The 20,478-nt window shown below is 40.0% G+C and overlaps 2 protein-coding genes across 4 annotated transcripts in view; one reads left to right on the top strand and one right to left on the bottom strand.

Annotated features, from left to right (window-relative positions):
* Positions 1-3,003, bottom strand: part of afg2a (AFG2 AAA ATPase homolog A) — a 249,339-nt gene extending 246,336 nt beyond the window's left edge. Inside the window, exons 1-4 of one of the 2 annotated variants that reach the window (XR_008562907.2) lie at positions 2,715-3,003; positions 2,166-2,290; positions 1,907-2,064; positions 520-578 (exon numbers count right to left, since the gene is read on the bottom strand). Coding sequence is in view for 1 of the 2 variants with exons in the window: in XM_054739358.2 (XP_054595333.1) it covers positions 520-578; positions 1,907-2,064; positions 2,166-2,290; positions 2,715-2,886 (514 nt within the window). In the remaining variant the exon portion in view is untranslated. The remainder of the gene's footprint in view (positions 1-519; positions 579-1,906; positions 2,065-2,165; positions 2,291-2,714) is intronic. The other variant, XM_054739358.2, reaches the window with a different exon arrangement.
* Positions 3,004-3,522: 519 nt separating this feature from the next.
* nudt6 (nudix (nucleoside diphosphate linked moiety X)-type motif 6) overlaps positions 3,523-20,478 on the top strand; it is a 29,940-nt gene continuing 12,984 nt past the window's right edge. Inside the window, exons 1-2 of one of the 2 annotated variants that reach the window (XM_015951509.3) lie at positions 3,523-3,868; positions 10,615-10,818. In XM_015951509.3, coding sequence (XP_015806995.1) covers positions 3,616-3,868; positions 10,615-10,818 — 457 coding nt within the window. In that variant the 5' untranslated portion in view covers positions 3,523-3,615. The remainder of the gene's footprint in view (positions 3,869-10,614; positions 10,819-20,478) is intronic. The other variant, XM_015951518.3, reaches the window with a different exon arrangement.

Consider the following 20,478-nt stretch of genomic DNA (forward strand, 5'->3'; position numbering starts at 1 on the left):
ATAATGCTAACGGTTAGCTTCTACTAGCCAAACTGTGCTCTGCTCTCTCCTGAACACAACCAACAACAGCCTTCACCGTCGCAAGCCAAGATGGGTGAGTCCAAGAATTCTACTGTGACATAATGTGCCATCGTCAGGCTCTTCTAGTCCGAGCGTTTCCCCGTCTATTTTCTATCTGCGGCTAATGCAGGAAACCGGTAGAAAACTATTTTCAGGTTTAGTCTGAATATTAACTCGGAGTGATTGATCATGTTTCAAAAAGAACAAGTAAAAATGGTTACTCTGTGAATTTGGTCTTTAAACATCAAAGTTTACTGACAGTAGTAAATGTAAAACTTTGAACTCAATCCTTTTCAAAACCTAACAGCAAAATGGCTCAATCACAACACAAAACAATTATTTTGTCTTGAAAAATGTTAATAGCACATAGTTACACTGGAAAATAATAAAAATGAAAAGATCATGTAATTTTTATCTGATAGATATTTAGTGCTACAGGAAGAAAAAACATGTACTCACCCAGAGTTCTCAAAAAGAAGCTTTTGAAATCATCCGTTTCTAGTTTTTCATCTTTAGATCTGAATAAAACAGTAAAATTAAGACCACAATTAATGTTATTAAAAAAACAACAGATCTCAAAATTACTGCATACTACAACTTTTTCCTGAATGAACATAAATATGTTAGACGTTAAAAAGCATAAACATGTCATAGTATAACTTCCTTGAAGTCATTTATAATACTACAGTTACGTACTGTCTCCAGCAGATGGCGCCATCTACTTAAACTACACAACAAACGTGCTAATAGTAAATATTTGTAATGATTCTGCGACATCAGCTCCATCATCTATTTAAGTTGATAAGGATTATGAACTTTATTTTCAATGCATATCAAGTTTACACAATGACTGTAAGAGTTTAACAGCTGTAGTGCATCTGCAACATCTGATAAGCATCAGTAAAGCATTGTAAATCTAAATAAATAAAAGCAACAAGACTGCACTGGGAATCTATCTATCTTTAGATAGTATAAATTTGCAAGACTAAACCAGAACTTTCTGAGCTAAAAATTAACCTCTAAACGTTTTATATAAGCTAGCAGAACCAGACTGAGGAGGCAAACTTTAATGTTATTGAATGTTTTTCTCACAAGCTGTCATCTAAAAAAAAATGTTTCACTTAAAAAGTGTTTTTGTTTAAGGAGATTAAATAAATAATAAATACATAAATAAATAGGGCTGTAACAATATTGGCAATATCGTGATATCGCCATAGTAAAATGGCCACAATATTGTCATGGTCTTGTCACGATATTGTACGGTACGTCTTGAGGTAAAAATAACATGTTTCACACTGCTCCACAGGAGCATAGCAAAGTAAACTACATAGACCATGATCCTTTGCTTCCATGTCATTGACCAGTTCACCAGCAGCCCACACAGCCTGGTATTTTTAGTGCCTGGGTATTTTTATTTCTTGAATGGGCTGTTTAATAATGCCTTTATTTTTGGCTGTTAATTCCATACCCGTGTTGCCATTTCTTTTATAAATATTTATTGAGTTGTTACTTGACTTTTGCACTTCACGGCTTTTCAGGCTGTTCAAAATGTCATAATGATAATAAAGTTAATGACAAATGTAGCAATGACCAATGAAAGTATTTTATGTTGTGAGTCTCATTATTGTGAGCCTCCACACAATATCGTAATAGATATTGTATCGTGAGGTTCATATCGCGACATTATTGTATCGTGAGATTTGGACATTGTTACATCCCTATAAAAAAAGTCATCAATGAAAAAAGAGGAAAATTTTAATATCTTTCTTCTAGAAGGCATGTTTCGTATCATTGTTTCCACTTGATCATGTATAATTATTACTGCAGAAGAAAAAAAGAGCCTCACTTATTAGAGAGAACAACCTCTTCAATCTGCAGCACAGGCCCAGTGATGGGCTGCAGCATCACCACCTCTCCTGATTTTACTCTCAGATTGGTCTGGACACATTTCTGTAGGCCAACCTTTCCTCCTGGAAAGGAAGCAACCGGCCAGCCTACACACACCTGGAGGACAAACCACACAACAGAAGGTTCATATCAGATGTCATAGAGCCAGATTATTTAAGATTAAACAGCAGACATGATGGGCGTTTAAAAGAAAGTACCTCCTGTTGTCCTGAGGGGCTCGTCAGCAGGACCGGTCTAGCGATGCAAACGCTGGCGCTCTTCATTGAATTGAAGCTCATTTGGGCTAAATTTGATCTGCGGCTTTTGGGTGTTTTGTCATCAGCTGTTAGGGAAATAAATAAAATGTTGTCAACCACAAAACAAGAAAACGATTTAATTAAAATCGCTATCAAATGTGGAATGAATTAGTACCACAACTTTTCAAAATTATGTCTATTTTTGAAACATTTTGTAACTGTGTGTTTTTTACTTGTAACATTTGAGCAAGATTTTTTTCTCAAAACAACGGGAGCACAAGTAAACAAATATGTACAAATAGTGGCGAAATAATATTTTATGTATATTTTTAAGCAAGATTCTTTAAAAGGTAAAATGGACAAAATGCATCAGAGAATAGCAACATAAAGCTGCTGCTGCGAGCGCACCGAGATGCACTCTTCATCTTTACTCTGCAAACAGCTTCATTTTCTAAACGTCTTAACATTCACGATAGTAATAAAATACCACGGTCGTGTCTCAAGTCTCACCTTTCTCTATGAAATCGATGACAGAGAAGGAGTTGCAGTTGGAACTTTTGCAGCTTCCTTCGTCAGGGCCAGGTGTTCGCGAGTTTGACTCATTTGAGCTCTTCTTCAGTACGACCGAGTCATCTCCTTCGCTCAACTTTTTTGGTTTACTTTTACTTTTCTTTGAAGACATTTTAAAAATAACAAAAGTCTCCACGTGAAAGTCTCAACATGTGTAAACACGGAGCAGTGCAACAACTTCCTGGTTAAAGTTTAACCCCGCCTCCGATTACCGTAATACCTCACGTACGTGAGCTAACGTGGGATTTGTTAGCAAAATTGGTTTAAGATTTTTCACGTACCAAAAAATGTTTTTGTTTAGTTTATGAAAAATATAAAATTAGAGAACGTGTTGGTTTTTTAAGTAACAAACTTTGTAAAAAAATAGACTTTCTTAGGTTTTTTTTTTTTTTTGTTTTTTCACTTTTAATACAAAAAAATCTAAAGTATAAATGAGTTAAAAATATGGTCCACCTCCTGTCTTGGATTCAGGATACATTTAATGTCACATACAGCTTTTTAACGATTTCTTTATTTGGTAGTTTTGTGTCATATTTGAATAAGAATTCATACGCGATTTAAAATATTAATAGTAGGTTTGCATCGTTTTTAAAGCGGCATATTAGGAACTTGCGTTTGGAGTAAGTGCAATTGTTGGAAAAATAACGAATCAATAGGAAAGTAATGGTAATTTAATTAGTCAAACCGACTCGCTTTTCCTTGACCTTCTAAACTAACCATTACGGTATTTATGTAATTTCCAGTGTAGACTTATACAACTGTAATGGACACTGTGCACATATGCCGGTGGCAATCTGCAGATATTTGTCCTTTAGTCGGTTGTTTCTAGCTGTACTGTAACATGGCTGGCTGTGTTTTCCTCTCCAGGCTCTCGTCTCTGATAAGAGGACAGGTTTGCTGTAAAGTTTCTAGCTGTGCGCAGACGAGAGTTCGTAGGTTGTGGTGCGCCTTAAGCTGTTCTCAGCTACACAAAGTAGGAGGAAACAGCGGCTTGGCTGGCAAAGTGGATCGGTTCGGTGGAGTTACTGTAGATTTAGCTGAGGTGGGACTTCCGGCGGACATCAGCGAAGATGCATTCAGCAGGTTATTGAGAGGTTCGTTAAGCTGCTGTGGATTTACAGAATGATGTTGTATTTTCACTAAATCATTAACCTGCCACACACACAGTCACACACACACACACACACCAGTAATCTGTGTTTCTGTCACACAGCAGATGCTTATAGATGATGTATTATCAGTTCATTTAGAGCAGGATTTCCACAGCTAGTTATAAGATCATCATTATTAAAAAGCACAACTACAACATGGTCCCTGCTTAACTAACTCATATAACAAGAAAACACACAATGTGTTGTCCTAAGTATAACTAGGCTTGTAAAATAATTGAAATTTAATTGAACTCTAATTATAATTGAGTGAAGCTGAAGCATGGAAACAACAGGATATTCATCATCCAAGTAGAGAGGACTTTCTTGTGGTCATCGTGCACTTGCATAACAAAATTTGGTTGGTAGCTCCCAACTTGTTCCCTCCATAAGTGGTTTTTATTAACACCGTGGATCTAACCCTACTAATTTATGTCCACTAACTCCAGCTGTTTCTGTAGTTTGTGATTCCTCCACCTCACTCAGCATGGCTCTATTAAATACCCGCTCTGTTAATAAGTCCTTCCTGCTTAATGATCTAATTCTCTCTAAAAACCTGGATTTTCTGTTTCTGACTGAAGTTTGGCAGCAAACATCTGATTATTCTGCTCTGATTGAACTTTGCCCGAGTGGCTATTCATTTCTTAGCCAGCCCCGGGTTCTGGTCATGGTGGAGGCCTAGCTGTTGTTTTCAGAGACCATCTTCCATGTAGCTCTACAACCTCTGGTCACTTTGCTTCCTTTGAACTGCAGCTGATTAAAGTCGGGCGTAAGAACTCGTTCTACTGTGCTGTGGTTTATCGTCCACCTGGTCCAAACAGTTCTTTCCTTCAGGAGTTTAGTGACCTCCTATGCTCCACTGTGAAGCTGTCCAGACTGGTGATTGTTGGTGACTTTAACATCCACGTTGATGATCCCTCTGATCACTTTCCTTATGGACTCCTTCAGCTTTACCCAGCATGTTTCTGGCCCCACACACACCAGGGGGCACACTCTGGACCTTGTTTTTACCCTGAGTCTAAATGCTGACAGTGGTTGTCCTGAGGACATTTATATTTCAGATCACCATGGCATTTTCTTTAACTTGTCAGTTTCTGCGTCCCCACCACCTGCTCGCCGTATGGTTAGTTCTCGTTTTCTTAACGAGAGTGCAGCTAGCAATTTTTCTGCTGCTTTTGATCCACCCTGTTCTTCTGATAACGACCCAGATTCCTTAACTTCTCAGTTTAATGAGCACTGCCTCCATCCTGGACAACATCTGTCCTGTCAGAACCAGATCAGTTCTTGCAGTGAACCCTACTCCCTGGTTTAATGACAGCCTTCGCAGCCTGAAGTGCCAATGCAGAAAAATCGAGCGTTTGTGGAAGAAAACCCATCTCCACGTCCATCTGCTGCACCTAAAGGATCTTCTGACATCCGTTAACTCTGCAGTCAGACGGTGTCCCTGGCAGAGCCGGATTAAATAAATGGACTACACTAGGCAGGCTGCCTTTTTAGCCCCCTTGCTTTATGTTCCTTCAGGCTGTTTTTGCCTCTGCTGAATCAGAAATTCTGTGTCAATTTTCTGAATGTGAACTTATTGTTTGTTATGCTATTTGAACATTAATAAAAATATTTAATTTCTTTTTAATAAAACCAGCAACACTTACCAAGGAAACCATTTAGCATTCTCCACTCCGGGATAATCTTCAGCTTTCCAGCATCACAGGCCTCAATCACAGCAGAAACACGTCTAAAGAAATGTTCCTTGGTTAAGCCTCAGTTTATGACTCCAGATTTCCTCTGTGATGCAGAGAAATATCCAATATTTTGAGAGGGATGGTTTAGTGCAATTACTCACGCATCCTGTCATCAGTTTGGTACCACTTTGCAGGATCAGATGGGTAGCTTGTTAACACCCTTTCTGGGTCAAGAGACTCCTCCTGACAGCCTCTGCAGACCCTTGCAGCAGGACGAGGCTGAAGTTAGCTTCCGATTCCAGCTTCCGGTTTGGGAAACGGCTAAAGGGCCATTACACCCAATTTTTCTCTACTCTGACCATCTTTAATCTGCTCTAGCTCAAAAACTACAACAGCCACACTGTTCAAACCTGTTCTAGATTATTCTACTGTGAAAGCAGATCAAATAAAACACAGTGCGGGATTTGTGAAACCTTTCCCTGATTTGTGAAACTTCAACAAAGCCTTGAAAAATCGGTCTGCGCATGTTCCATAGTAGCACATGTCAACGAGCAAGGATAGTCCGACTATCTTGCAAATACGCCTCCAAAACAATTCCTCCGCCCCTCCATTGTTCTAACGGCTTAGTCTTTTTCTCCCGGGCCAGCTCTCAGACAGGAACTCCGTCATATAACCGTAATGTATCGTTCACCTCTGAAAAGCATGGAGTGTCACCTTTCTGAAACCATTGGAATAACGAAGGTTGCGCAAGCATTCAAACAGTTACGGTAGTAAACATTTGTGTGTGGGCTTCGGCGAAGTAGACGATCATACTTGACGAATATCTTTTGGAAGCTACTTGGACGTTCATTTGGCTAAAGTGTGTATGATGTACTTTTAATGCATCTTCGAATAGTAAGGTGAGAAATGTTAAGAAATTTTTAAATTGTCTCATGGGATGTATATGAAACGTGTATTCTAATTATTTAATATTGATACTCGCTTTTGAGTAAACATGAGCTACTCTTATTATGGTGAATTTAATATACTGTAATACTGAAAACACTTGCTACTATTCAACACAAATGCTCACTTCCATCCACTTGAAAATGAAAAAAATGCGTTAGGATTTTTATGCGTAGGTGTCATGGTCTGCGTCTGCGTCTCCCTCATGAGTCTCCTTGTGTTCTCCATCCCTCTCTAGGTTCTCCTTATATGTCTTCTAGCGTCCTCATGTGTCCTTGTCTGCATCTTCCTCATGTATTCCCTGATCTACAGCCCCTCTAGGTTTTCCCCCTCCCCAGGTATCCCCCCAGGTCAGTTGCTCCCAATGTCTCCATTAGTCACACCTCTGTAGTTTTTCTTTCTGTAGTTTTTTCCTATTCAGCTTTTCATTTATTAGTCTCTTTTAGTGTTTCTTTCTCCACTGGTTTTCTAGTTCTCCTCAGATCAGTAGTTGTTTATCTTTATCTTCTTGTCTTCAGGTTTTATTTTTACTCTTAGGTCAAGTTACTCTCCCCTCACTGATTAGTTAATTGTTTTCACTAGGTTCCTCTCCCCACACACCTGCAGCTCATCTCCCTCTCATCCTTCCCCAGTGTATTTAACCCCGTCTGTGTCTCTGTCTGGTGTTGGTCCATTGTTTGTGTCAGCGTTGTCTCGTTCCCTCTCTTGGTCTCTTGGTTTTTGGAAATCTCCAGGTCTGCTCTTTAAAGGAGCACTTGGTCTCTAGACCTCTAGGATTTTACGCATTAGGATTTTGGATGTATGCTTTTGGCTTCCTGCCCTTTTTGGAGTTTTTTTACTTTGGACAATTATCCCTATTAAAGAAAGACCTTTACCCAAAATTTTTGTAGAGAAGATGACATAAAACATTAAACAACTGTACTTGATAATTAAAATGCTGCCATGCAATCTGCTATTATTGTAGAATAATGTAGAACAGGTTTGAATAGTGTAGGGGCTGTACTTCTTGAGCTACAGCTGTTCCAGTGTTGGCCAGATGCTGAAAAAACGCATAAATTAGGCTTTGTTGAAGTTTCACAAATCAGGGAAAGGTTTCACAAATCCCAAACAAGGTTGATTGCAGTCTGCTATTATTATAGAATAATGTAGAAAAGGTTTGAACAGTGTGGCTTTTGTAGCTCTATCAGGATCTGCTCTGGAGTGGTTCTCCTCGTATCTTTCTGAGTGCTCCTGGCTGTCTCCTAGTTTAGGTCCTCCACTACCTCTCTTGCCCATGGTGTCCCACAAAGTTCTGTGCTGGGGCCTCTGCTCTTTCTCCTCTATCTGCTTCCTCTTCAGCACATCCTGAGCTCCTTCAAAGGAATCTCCTACCATATTCACGCAGATGACATCCAACTGTACATCTCCTTTAAGCCCCATGAGATGTCTAAGCTGCAGCTGTTACACACCTGCTTAGACTTTATCAAAACCTGGATGGCTGGGAGCTTTCTTCAGCTGAATGAAGATAAGACTGAGATCATCATCTGTGCCCCAGACAAGCTGGTTCCCAAAGTTAGAGACTCTCTTGGTCAGCTTGCTTCTCACACCAAACCTTCTGTCAGGAATCTTGGCGTGACCTTTGACCCAGCTCTCACCCTGGATCCTCATGTCAGTTCTCTTGTTTGCTCTTCCTTCTTCCATCTCAGGAACATTGCTAAGCTGAGTCCCATTCTGTCCCGCTCTGAACTTGAGACAGTTCTCCACACCTTCATCTCCTCACGCTTAGACTACTGTAACTCTCTTTTCACGTGTCTGAGCAGAACCTCCCTGAACCGTCTACAGGTGGTTCAGAATGCCTGTGCTCGGCTTCTGACCAAGTCCTCCAAACACACCCATATCACCCCGCTTCTCCTCTAGCTTCACTGGCTGCCAGTCAACTTCAGGGTTTATTTCAAGATCCTGGTTCTGGTCTGTAGGGCCTTACATGGACAAGCACCATCTTACATTGGTGATCTTCTCAGTCCCTACACCCCCAGCAGGTCCCTGAGGTCCAGTGATATAAACCTACTGGTTGTGCAGCACCAGGCTAAAGACCAAAGGTGACAGATCATTTGCTGCTGTGGCCCCCAGACTCTGGAACTCTCTCCCCCTGAGCCTGAGATCAGTGGACTCAGTGGTCTACTTTAAAAAGCAGCTGCTGAAGACTCACTTGTTCGAGGTGGCTTTTGTATGACCTTCTTCACCACTCTCTCTTTATTCTGCTCTCCCCACCTATTCCTCCTTCCTCAGGATCCACTGATTTCCCTCTTTCCTATTCACTATCTCTCTCTTTCTTAACATTTTTTTATCACAAATGTCTATTTTTTGCTCATTTTAAATATTTTTTTTACCATTTTCTAAATTCTTTTTAATATTTTTACAATTTTTGTTTTTGTGAAGCGCCTTGTGATTTTTATCTTGAGAGGTGCTATAGAAAATATATTTTCTTCTTCTTGAAGGCACAAATTTCTACAAATAAAAGATAAAAAAAGAAGTAGTCTTCTCATTCTAAAAACCCATGCACACAAATGATGTGAAGAATCAGAATAAAGAAATTAAAAACCAAACTGAAACATATATTCAAGAATGCTTATTGTGCTGATCATCTTAGTTGCACTGATCAACCTATAATCAGTAATAATGCACAGATTCTGGTTTAAAAGGCTGATATTGATTTCTAATGCTTGCACAGAAAGAGCCTAGTGATGTTGATTTTAGCCAGCTCAGATTTATCTCAAAGAATCATAAATAAAAAAATATATCAAATTGACTTTAAATTTTTATTAATGTGAAAATTATGATTGTGGAAGTTAAACTTCCTAAAGAAAAATGTGTAACTGCTAACTTGAACTGGGACATGGTGATGACGATGTCACAGATTTGGAGAAATTTTTTTTTATTTTAATAATTTTTTAAATGCTACTTGGAAACAGTGTGTTCATAGATTAGAAATCTAGACAGACCATAGCAGAAGCAAAATTATTTTGCCCTGCATTTTGGTCTAGCCAGCCTCCATTGGAATCTCTGCAGTCCTGACCAGTCTGGTTGTTTGCCAGTCACAGCGCTCTATCGATTTAGTGAGCCAATCACAGTGCTTCATTGGTTTGGTGGGCGGGATGTTACTGCGACTGAGCAAAGCTAAGATGGCAATGGCTTTGTTTTCAAACGGCTGTGGCATCAACTTTGGACTATTTAGACTCAGGTTTTCTTTGACTCAAGAGCGGATAGAGGTACTTAAGTCCTTAATGTAGAAAAAGGATGTATTTGCCTTTGCTTCAACAGTGTATTGTGGACTGCCCTGTTGACTGACTGTCACGTTTTTTGTTGTCCTATAGCATGAGGAGACAGCTTGAAAGGCAACTATAGATCCCAAACCATGACTGAGATAAGTGTGTAGTCTGTGTGTGTCATGGCCAGACTATATGTATAAACTGTATATAGGATGGCTTGCCAGGCTAATGTGTTCACAGACCAAAAAGAACAGTTTTTGCTTTTGTCTGTTTGTTGTCTTAGGTTGGCCGACAAACATTTAAGCCAATTGTATTGATCCTTTTCTGTCCAATTCTGATCACTTCCTGGGCTGCATGGTGGCACAGTGGTTAGCACTGTTGCCTAGCAGCATGAAGGTTGCAGGTTCGAAACTCGGCTGCGACCTTTCTGCGTGGAGTTGCGTGTTCTCCCCATGCATGCGTGGGTTTCCTCCGGGTACTCCGGTTTCCCCCACAGATCACATCATGCCCTATAGGTTATGAATTGTAAGTCGCTTTGGATAAAAGCGTCTGCTAAATGAATAAACATAAACACTTCCTGATTTTTTGGGCTTCGGTGATTGATTTAAGACAATGTGCGCAAGGGTAATTTTTGTCATAAGTGTTTTTTAAATTTTTTCTTATTTGTGAATATTTATTTTAATAGCTTGGGCAAATCATAAAAACTATTAGATACATTATTTGTCATTGCACATGCCACATATAACAAAATTATAGTGATGAAATTAATGAAAAGATGGCAGATGTTTTCTAATGTCTAATATATTTATATTTATGTCAGATTCCTTATCCCAGTGGAAAGCAGAAGGGAGGATGGCAGTGTGGCTACGAGTTCCCATGTCACTGAGTCGATGTGCTGCTGCTGCCTCGTCTCATGGCTTCACCTTTCATCATGCCAGAGGTGAATATGCCATGCTGGCTCTCTGGCTGGGAGGAGGTGAAAGCAGACTGCCAGGGTTTGCTACTCATCAAGTTGGAGTAGCAGGTAAAGACGGCTGTCCCCTTAAGTTTGCTGTTTCATTAGGAATAGATAAGTAAGTCTAACTTATGGGCATCCTTTAATCTTTAACAGTTTTCCAATAAATTTCAAAAATGCAAGCAAAGATGTGTAATCCAAGAAGAAAATGATTTAGCTGATATCTTAAAAATGCAGCAGAGTCAGCCCTAATTTCAATTATCATTTTTACTAAGAAACCGTTTTTACTTTTTTTTTTAAATAATTGATCACTCTGAGTTTGACATGCAGGCTGAACGTGAAAATAGTCTTTTACACTTATCTCCTGCATTAGCGTCTGACTGAAAATAGACTGAAAACTTTCGGTTCAGAAAAGCCTGACAGATCTACGTCACACCGTCACTTAACCTTCATGGACTCACCCATCTTGACCTGTGACAGGGAAGGCTGTTGTTGATTAAAATCCAGGAAATGGCAGAAAACATCTCGACTACTAGAAACTAACAGTTAGCATTAGCAATCCCACCACATGGCAGAAGCTCCTCCAGGCTTGCACTATTTTTGGAGATAAAACATCAGCGTTGTAAGTCAGTGGTATAGTCACATTGCTGTTAGCCAATCAGAGGCAAGATGTCTGAATATCAGGCAATAAGTGTCCAGATCCTGTTGCCTAAGGCTACTTTTTCCTCCAGCTGACTCCTATGTCCAAGTTCCAGAGCTTTATTTCCCTAGAGTATGACTTACAAAGTGTTAATTCCTAATAGAGACCACTGCAAAAGTTAGAAATATGAGTAAAAGTGATCTTTAAGTTGCTTACAGTTTACCTATGTCAAGGGAGCCTCGATACAGACACAAGTATCGGGTATCAGTCCGATACTATGGTCATGTACTCATACGCATACTTATAGAAGTACTCTAGTACCACATAACTGATATCGCCTTACTTAGTGTGACACTCAGGTGAGTAGCAGCGGGAGACAACAGCAGCTAACTCTTCAGCCATAACAGAAACAGTGCAGGACTAAAGTAGGAGAGCTGATAAATCAAGATGAACGGCATCGGTTTTAAGTTGTTTTGAATAAAAGTTTCTCCCAAATACACAAACAGGAACCTGTCAGTGTCTGAACTGGAAATGTTGGTTCTCTGTTTTTACATCTTGTGATTATCCAGCAGAGGGCAGAGTGTCATCAGTATTTTTGCCAAAGGTTGTAGGTTCTTGAAGCATGTCAGAACATGTCCATCCTCCTGAGAGATATTATAACCAGAAATCTCGTTTTTTGGCCAAAATTGTTTCCATGTGACAAAAGGGATGTTTTGGTTATGAAACAAAACTTTGGAATTGAAAATATTCATCTGTTCGGATAATTGCTTGCTGCTGTGCTCTCCTCTCTTGATTCATTTTAGAAAGATGGGAGTAACATGTACAAAAAACAAATGTGAAAAGCCTAGTTTGTACTTCTCCATCTCCGTCGGTGCGGAGACACGCAACGCCATTATCCATCCTGGTGAGGGCTCTCCAGCAGGCTCACAAGGACAGACGGACTCGAGCCCACTTTTCTAAACATCTGTCCAACGAGATGGAGAATGCAAGCTTGTGATTGGTCAGGAGGCCGCTTTTGTCAACAGCACCGCCAAAACGCCCTCAAAAACATAAAAGGAGCTGAAGATACCTAGCATCAGGCATGGAGCAGCTGGAAGATTGCCTTGTAAAAAACCTCTAAAAATATGAACATTTTCTTCACCCGTGACTGGAGGAGTGAAAAGATATGCAGCAGGCATTTTATTCGTAGACGGAAATGACAGAAAACGTGGGTTTAGAGGTGGCGAGCGCATGAGGAGGTGGAGGATGAGGGATTAGGGCTGGGCGATATGGCAAAAATAGAATATCACGATTTTTCCTATATTTTATCACGATTTTGATTTTATCACGATTTTTTTATCCATGAATAGCATAACTTCAATTGCGTATTAAAGAAGAGAAACATTGAATAAATAAACATTTATTCATATTAGGGATAATCAGCACAGTGCTAACACACTTATATTTTAAACCCACACCAGAGATGATAAAAGCCCTGAGAGATACAATTACAAAAATCAGTTTTTCTCGTTTTTCAAGTAACTTAACATAAATTAAAATCGTAAACATATTTAAAGTGCAAACATGTCAATTGCAAACGTATTGTGCAAACATTAACTTGTTCAAAATACTATGTAGCTCCCAGTTGCTCATGTAGTGGATAGTTAAGCTCAAATACGGCTCTGATGTGCGGCTGGACCAGAGATCGCTTGTGGTAGCAAAAAACTGCGCATTCTGAATATTTTCTGCAACAAGTCTCTAAATAAAGTAAAATTTTCCCGTGCAGATTGGAGACAACCCATAGAAGCACTGATTTGATCTCATTTCAGAGAAAAATAGAACAGGTTAGATGCACCTAATAAATAAAATTACTAACAAACTCAGGAATCTTTCTTTGCTTCACTGTTCTGGTGCTGAAAATATCACTAATGCGGATCAAAGGAGATAAACAGATGAATGCACCTCTTATTATTTGGAAACTACATTTACTGCAGCTGGCAGAGGCAGAGATTGTTTCTATTGATACACGAATTAACAGAATCATTTTAAATTGTAATAGGGGAAGACTGCAGGAGGGAGCGGTAAAATACAGGAGGTCCCCACCAAAAACAAGAAACTACGAGTCTGATGAAACCCGCTGGTTTTCCATCAGGCAGTCACGGGGCAGCTCCAACGACTCAGTGACCGAGCTCAGTCCGGTACCGACACCGGCTCGGCAGAGGGTGGACGAGCCGAGGCGACGTTGTGCTCTGCTTAAGAAGAAGTGTTATTTTCCTGCTTCAGAAGAAGCGTCCAATGTATTTTTACGCTTTCTCCGAGACATGTCACGTCGCTAAGTTGTTAGCGCCGCGCGCTAAGGAAACCCTGCGTTCCTCTTCGGAACGAAAACCTCGTTGTCGCTCAGCCGCGGCCGAAGCCATGTTTGTTCACACACAGGTGAAAACAAGCGGGGAACTAATATATTACTATGACTCACTCTGATTGGTTAAGGGTCAAACAAAGGCGTGTCATTCGCCTGAGGTAAGTTCCCTTTTCATTCAGAGGCAGAAATTCAACAGCAGAGCTGTGAATCGTGATAAAAAGGTCTCTCAAAAATGACAGACCGTCAGATGTGTAGATCGTAAAACGGTCTAAAATCGTCATATCGCCCAGCCCTCAGAGGGATAAATGTGTCCATGTTAAAAAGTTTCTAAAACACAAAAAGCACAATATAAACACAATAGTAAATGCATAATCTTGGACCGGAAACATGACAGGGTACCCCAGAACAGCACTATGCCCTCTGTTGCCCTGGCAGAAAATTGCTTTGCAACACTCCCCAGGAGATGGAGAAGTCTGAGAGCAAAAAGCCTCTGTCAGTGCGTGTGCATCTCTCCCTCATGGAGCTGACGCAGAAGCATCAACTAGGCTAAAAACCAACATCTTGATAATGTGAAAATGTTACATGTAAAGCCTAAATTATACTCCTTCGTCTGCGTCGGGACGGACGTACGCAACACCATTATCCGTCCTTGTGAGCCTGCTGGAGAGCCGTCGCAAGGATGGACTGAGTCGAGCTCTCTTTTCTAAATATCCGTCCGTCGAGACAGAACGCAAGCTTGTGATTGGTCAGGACACTGCTGTCGTCTACACCGCCGCCATTGCGCCTTCTAAAACAAAGAGAGACGAGGATATCTAGCGGCAGACAAGAAGCAGCTTGAAGAATACCTCGCGGAAAAACTCTAAAATATGAACGCTTTATTCCCCCATGACTGGAGGAGAGAAAAGCAAGCAACAATTTTATTCATGGATGGAAATTATAGGAAAACTGGGTTTAGAGGTGGCGAATGTATGAAGAGGGGGAGGAGAATGAGGGACAAATTTGTCCGTGTTAAAAAGTCTCTTAAATACAAAAAAAAGAAAAAAACACACAATATAAACACGCTATCTTGGACTGGATACATGACAGGATATCACAGAACAGCGCTACGCCCTCTGCTGTCTTGGCGGGGATTTGCTTTGCAACACTCCCTAGGAGACGGAGAAGTATGAAGGCAAAATATCTCCATCCGTGCGTGCGTGTCTCTCCCTCCTGGAGCTGACGGAGAAGTATAAATTAGACTTAACTCCTTAAGTGGCAGTGTGTAGTTTCCTGGCACTAGGGGCAGTACATACATTTCAGGGTAGTTTTACACAATATCTCTGTGACCACAGACATATACATAGACACCCCATGTACTGGCGTTGCCTATTGGAGCTACCATAGTGGCTGGCCGCCATTTTAGATGGTTCTCCATTCACCTCCAGTGCATTAATTTCTTCTGAGGAAGATGCTTATCCAACTAAAAAACACAATTTATCGAGCTTTTTCACAAAATCCGACACATGGTACGACAAATTTTAATTAGACAAAATACATTAAAATAAATTAAAATATAAAATCCCATCAGGTAGCCTAGAAAAGTCAATAGTAATCCCACGTGATCTGTCTTCAATAGTACGCAGGTTATTGCAACCGTAGGCTGCACAAAAACGGCTATAGTTGCTCACTCTGCATTGACTTTGGAGAGTGAAGTGACCCATCCAATGTGGCGGCAACGCTGTTACGCTCTCCAACGCCCAATGGGGTGTCTACGTATTCATGTCTATGACCAAAACTGTCGCTAGTTAAAAAGACACTATGGTAAATGTTGTTACATGTGGAGCAGAAAGCATGAAACCTCAGCGTGACTTTGATGGTCCTTCAGTTAAAGGGATACTCAGCAGTTTTGCTTGCTTTTAACACCCCCTAGTGTCCGTTTGTAGAAGTGAAACTATCTTCTCTCTGTGCGTTCATCTTTTTAACACCTTAATCTAAACGCTGAAATGTCTCCCAGCATTCCTAAGTGCCTACTGGAGTGATTCATCACTACATTAAAAAAATCAGCTGTGTTCATGGTTTAAAACATGCAGGAAACGTGCTGCAGACAGACTGCAGCATCAGCAATGTCAGCTCAATTTTTTCTAAGTCCAAACAAAGCAGTCTGCCAGTCTAATGTTGCAAGTGGAATATTCTGGCCACAGGGGCCGATAGGGGCTGGGTGGCCTTTCATTAACCATGCAAAGGGTCATTTTAGCACATACTGGCTCAAGAAAATTATTTAAAAATATTAAAAAGTTGCAAATTGTCCCTTTAATTCCACGGAGAGAATGCAGTGCCGTAGTTGTCTGGCATCGTCGTTTCTGGATCTGCTCGGGGTCCTGCTCTTTCCGATGACGTCATCATACTACAGCAAAACCGCTCTTCCAAAATATATTGCCCCTTTTATTCGATTCTGTTATTTCACATAGATTTGAACTGTTTCTTACTGCCTAAATGTTTTTGAACATGGTAACGTAACTTCTGTAGGTCGTAGCTCCAGCCAATCATCTAGTCCTCAACAGGCGCAGGATCCCGAGCATGGTGTCTAACACGGTGTCCCCAAAAGACTTTAGATGCTCTATGTACTTCAGACCCAATTTTTATGGTTATATGTTACAAAGCCGCCAATAGTTTTCAATGACTGGGCATCATTTTATTCATTTTCACCATTTCGATGGATACTTCCCGAGATTAACGGTAAAACTACACATTGTCTCTTTAAATCCACAAGAGCAAATCTGCAAAACTGCCTGTTCTAAGAGTTTACTTTTTAAATAATTCCCTTGAAACATGGTTGAAAAGCAATATCTGACTTTCACTAGTTAAATTTCATAGAATTTTTATTTATCATTACTTTTGTCAGATTCAGGTTATTTCTGTGACCATTTCAAGATGGCTGCTGCATCTAATAAAACTCAGCAAACACAAATACAGCTATAACTCACTCAAGTCTTTTGGGTATAGAAATAACATGCCTGTTAGTATGACAATGCATACACTGAACACTGTAAAAGATTAATTCAACGCATGGATCATGGTTCAGCTATGCAACATTTTTTCCTGCAGAACTCACTATCTGCCTGCTCTTTTTTTCTCATACTATAATTATTGTAAACACTGTAATATAAAATATTTTCTTTCTGTTTCTTGGACTAAGGGCTTTAATGATAGGCTCCTGTAACACAAACCAGACCTCCTCCTGCATCATGTGGCAAAAGGAGAGAGGATGACATCAATTTCCACTCCCAGGTCCAAGCTTTCAAACAACCCATCCCTTATTACACGTCTGTGACATTCATTTAAAGAGACCCGGGCTGCTCCATCAGACAGAGCCACTGGAAAAGAAGGTGCTCCGTTTTCCTTCCTCCTCCTCAGCTGTCAACAGCTACACATAGCTGCTTCTTTAGTCACAACCTACATGGGAAAAACTTCTCAAACAGGATAGAAATGTCAAACATTACAGTAGGACGTCACATCCGTATCACTTTTAGGTGCAGCGGAGTCATAGTTTAGTTAGAAACACATCATTTAAACATCCATTTCTGCTTTCTAGAAGTGGTGTTTATTGAAGACTAATTGGAAACCTTCTCAGTGGACTAGTGGTAGAGTGTCCACCCTGGGACTGAAAGATCGGGGTTCAAATCCTGGTCAGGTCATACCAAAGACTTTAAAAATGGGACCCAATGCCCCCCTGCTTAACACTCAGCTTTAAGTGGTTGAATTGGGGGGTTAAACCACCAAATAGTTCCTGAGCGCAGTCATAGCTGCAGCTCACCGCTGCCCACAGAGAATGGGTCAAATGCGGAGATGAGTTTCACCAGTGTGTGATGACTACTGGGATTTGAACTTTATTGTTTGAAAACTGTTTTCCATTTTTTCTTTATTCTTCTTCTTATTCTGCTTCCGTACACTTTTTGAATCTCTTCTTCTCCTTCAAATTTTGAGCTATGCCAACAATTTTATATCAAAATGTTCAGCTCGTTAAGTTCTTTCCGGCTATGACTTTTGGCATTGATATCTTTAAAAATTTTTCGAGTTATGAAGCTTTTTCTGTGAAAAATTTCCCATTGAAATGAATGGGATTGGTCAATTTTCAGCAAATTCCTATCACTTTTTTGGCCTAAAACTCTATTGGGTTCCTTTTAACTCAGAGACTTCATTCAAAGTTTAACAAAGTCACAAGACTTTCCTGTTTAACATATTAAAGAGGCTTTTTGATATATTTTACGGTTTTTCTAAAATTGCAGGTAGAAGTTGAGGTACGACTTGAAATTTTCAGAAAAATTCACAAAAGTTATAATGGGGAAAGATAGGAGCAGTGACCCTCCTTTGCTCCATTTCTGGCGTTGTCCCGAGAGAACCGTAGGTCCGACTGAAATGAGACACATGCTGGCTTACAGCTAACGAATATACCTTCGTTTTGTGCTATAATTCATGACTGTACTCCAAACATTGTGGCCGTATGGTTCATTTGTTTGAGAAAATTAAAAAAAAACAAGTCTCTCACCACTCTAAACTGAAGATTCCGCACTCTAACTTTTGAACTTCACATCTTCTGTGAACAACTCTTTACTACCCCCAGACCGTTTGGACTACCAAAAAAAATTATAACTCAAAAAGTAGGAATTTTCGTCAGCTTTTCAGAATGGGTTTCATTTTATCTGTAAATGTTACCGTTCTTTCGCTACAAGCCTCAGAAAGAGGAGAGACCCAGATTTTCCCTCATTGAAACCCATGTTAAAGGAACAGACATTTTCTCCTCTGATCGGCTTCAGACAGCTAAAAGTTTCTCGTCATAGCTTCTAGACCAGGGGTGTCAAATATGCGGCCCGCGGGCCGAATCCGGCCCGCAAGCGGGTTAAATCCGGCCTGCGAGATGGTTGTGTAAACTTTATTTTCATACTTTACAATGTAGAGTGAAAATAAACTTATCTTTGTGAGCAAGTTTTCTCTGTAATGAGTATAAATAAAACAAAGCTTTGCTCAAGGCTCACACAAGAACTTGAATCCCATCCTGAAGTTGGCCGCCACTCAGGATGTGACTTCTGATATTGATGTGCTGGTGAAAGCTAAACGATGTTAAGTAAAATGAGTCAAATATACTTTAAGTGCTGCATGAAACTGATCTAGCCATGTGATCTGTAAGCTCTTTGAATCACAAAGGAATGTTTTTTTCATTTGTTGATTTTTTTATTTTATTTTTTTCAAATTTTCAAGTACACATCAGGTGTTGTACTTGTACTATTTTGGATACACTGTCCTCAGGCTCCAGCCTTGTTTTATATTGACTGTATTAAAACAAAGAAAACAAAGTTTTTTATTTTATTTACCGGTCCGGCCCACTTGGGACTAGATTTCCCTCAATGTGGCCCCTGAGCTAAAACGAGTTTGACACCCCTGTTCTAGACAATTCATGGTAGGCACATAAAAATGGACACAGATGACCAACAAAGCCTTTTGCCGCTCACACTTTTTGAATTCTTTAATTCGGTGCAGTACTTTTCGAATGGTGATGAGAAGTTTGACAGGTCCAATTTCACTTCTGAAGGACAGATTTAAAGGCTTCTCTCATTAACAGGAGTACAGCTGCAGGCCTCCAACAGCAAGGGGAAAAGGCGGGAAAACAGTGCTGCTCTCTGATTGGTTGAGAGTGTTCAACCATTTTCTGTCCAATCAGGATCCAGCACCCACACATATTACACATCAAATCGACCAGTTTGGTCTCAGGAGTCTTGTATTCAATTTTAAATGTGTTATGTGTTACCATGGCAACACAAGGAACTACATATCACTTTAACCAAGTCTCATAGGAATGAATATTAAAAAGCTGAATATTGAGGCAATAACAGACTCCTGTTTTTGATCTTTTTGAACTATCTGTACTTAAACTAGAAACAAGTTCAATTTGATTGACCGTCAGAAGGTGGGAAAGTGCCCCGCTACCACCCAGCCCCCTGATTGGTTGAGAGAGGTCAGTCATCTTCTGGCTAAATGGAATTACACACCCACACATGTGAGACATCAAATCGATCGGCTAGGCCTAAAGAATCCATCCATCCATCCTACCACCCAACCAACCATCCATCCATCCATCCATCCAACCAACCAACCACCCAACCAACCAACCAACCAACCATCCATCCATCCATCCATCCATCCATCCATCCAATAAACCATCTAACATCCATCCAATAAACCATCTAACATCCATCCAACAATCCATCTGTTATTTCATTCATCCAACCATTCATCCATCCCATAGCAAATCTGAACATACTGTATGTTAATCTATCAGTTTCAGATATCAGCAAATATTTCTAAATTCACGGTTCAGCCAATTGTAAAAATGTACCCGTTAAACTATTCTCATTCAAATGCCAGCTGTTTAACATTTCAAATTTCGAGTTTTTAATAAATGTTCAAAGATTAAAGTTTTCTGCTGTTTAGCATTTTTTATCGATTCTTCACCTATATTCTGAGCTTTATTACACTTGGTGATTTTTGCTTCTAAATCTTTAAATACATTCAGCTCATTTTGACAGTTTAGCTTAGTTTCAGCTTCACTTCAGCTATGCAGCAGCTTCAGCAATCCGTTTCTGAATTCGGCTTATGCTACTCATTTCACAGTTCAACTAAATATAAAAATTAAACTGTTAAACTTGTCCTACTCAAACAACAAGTGTTTAGACATTTTTGCTGTCCAGGTTTTAAATAATGTTCAGATTTCAGT

The sequence above is a fragment of the Nothobranchius furzeri genome, chromosome 1 (assembly GCF_043380555.1).
Source record: "Nothobranchius furzeri strain GRZ-AD chromosome 1, NfurGRZ-RIMD1, whole genome shotgun sequence".
NCBI classification, from domain to species: domain Eukaryota; kingdom Metazoa; phylum Chordata; class Actinopteri; order Cyprinodontiformes; family Nothobranchiidae; genus Nothobranchius; species Nothobranchius furzeri.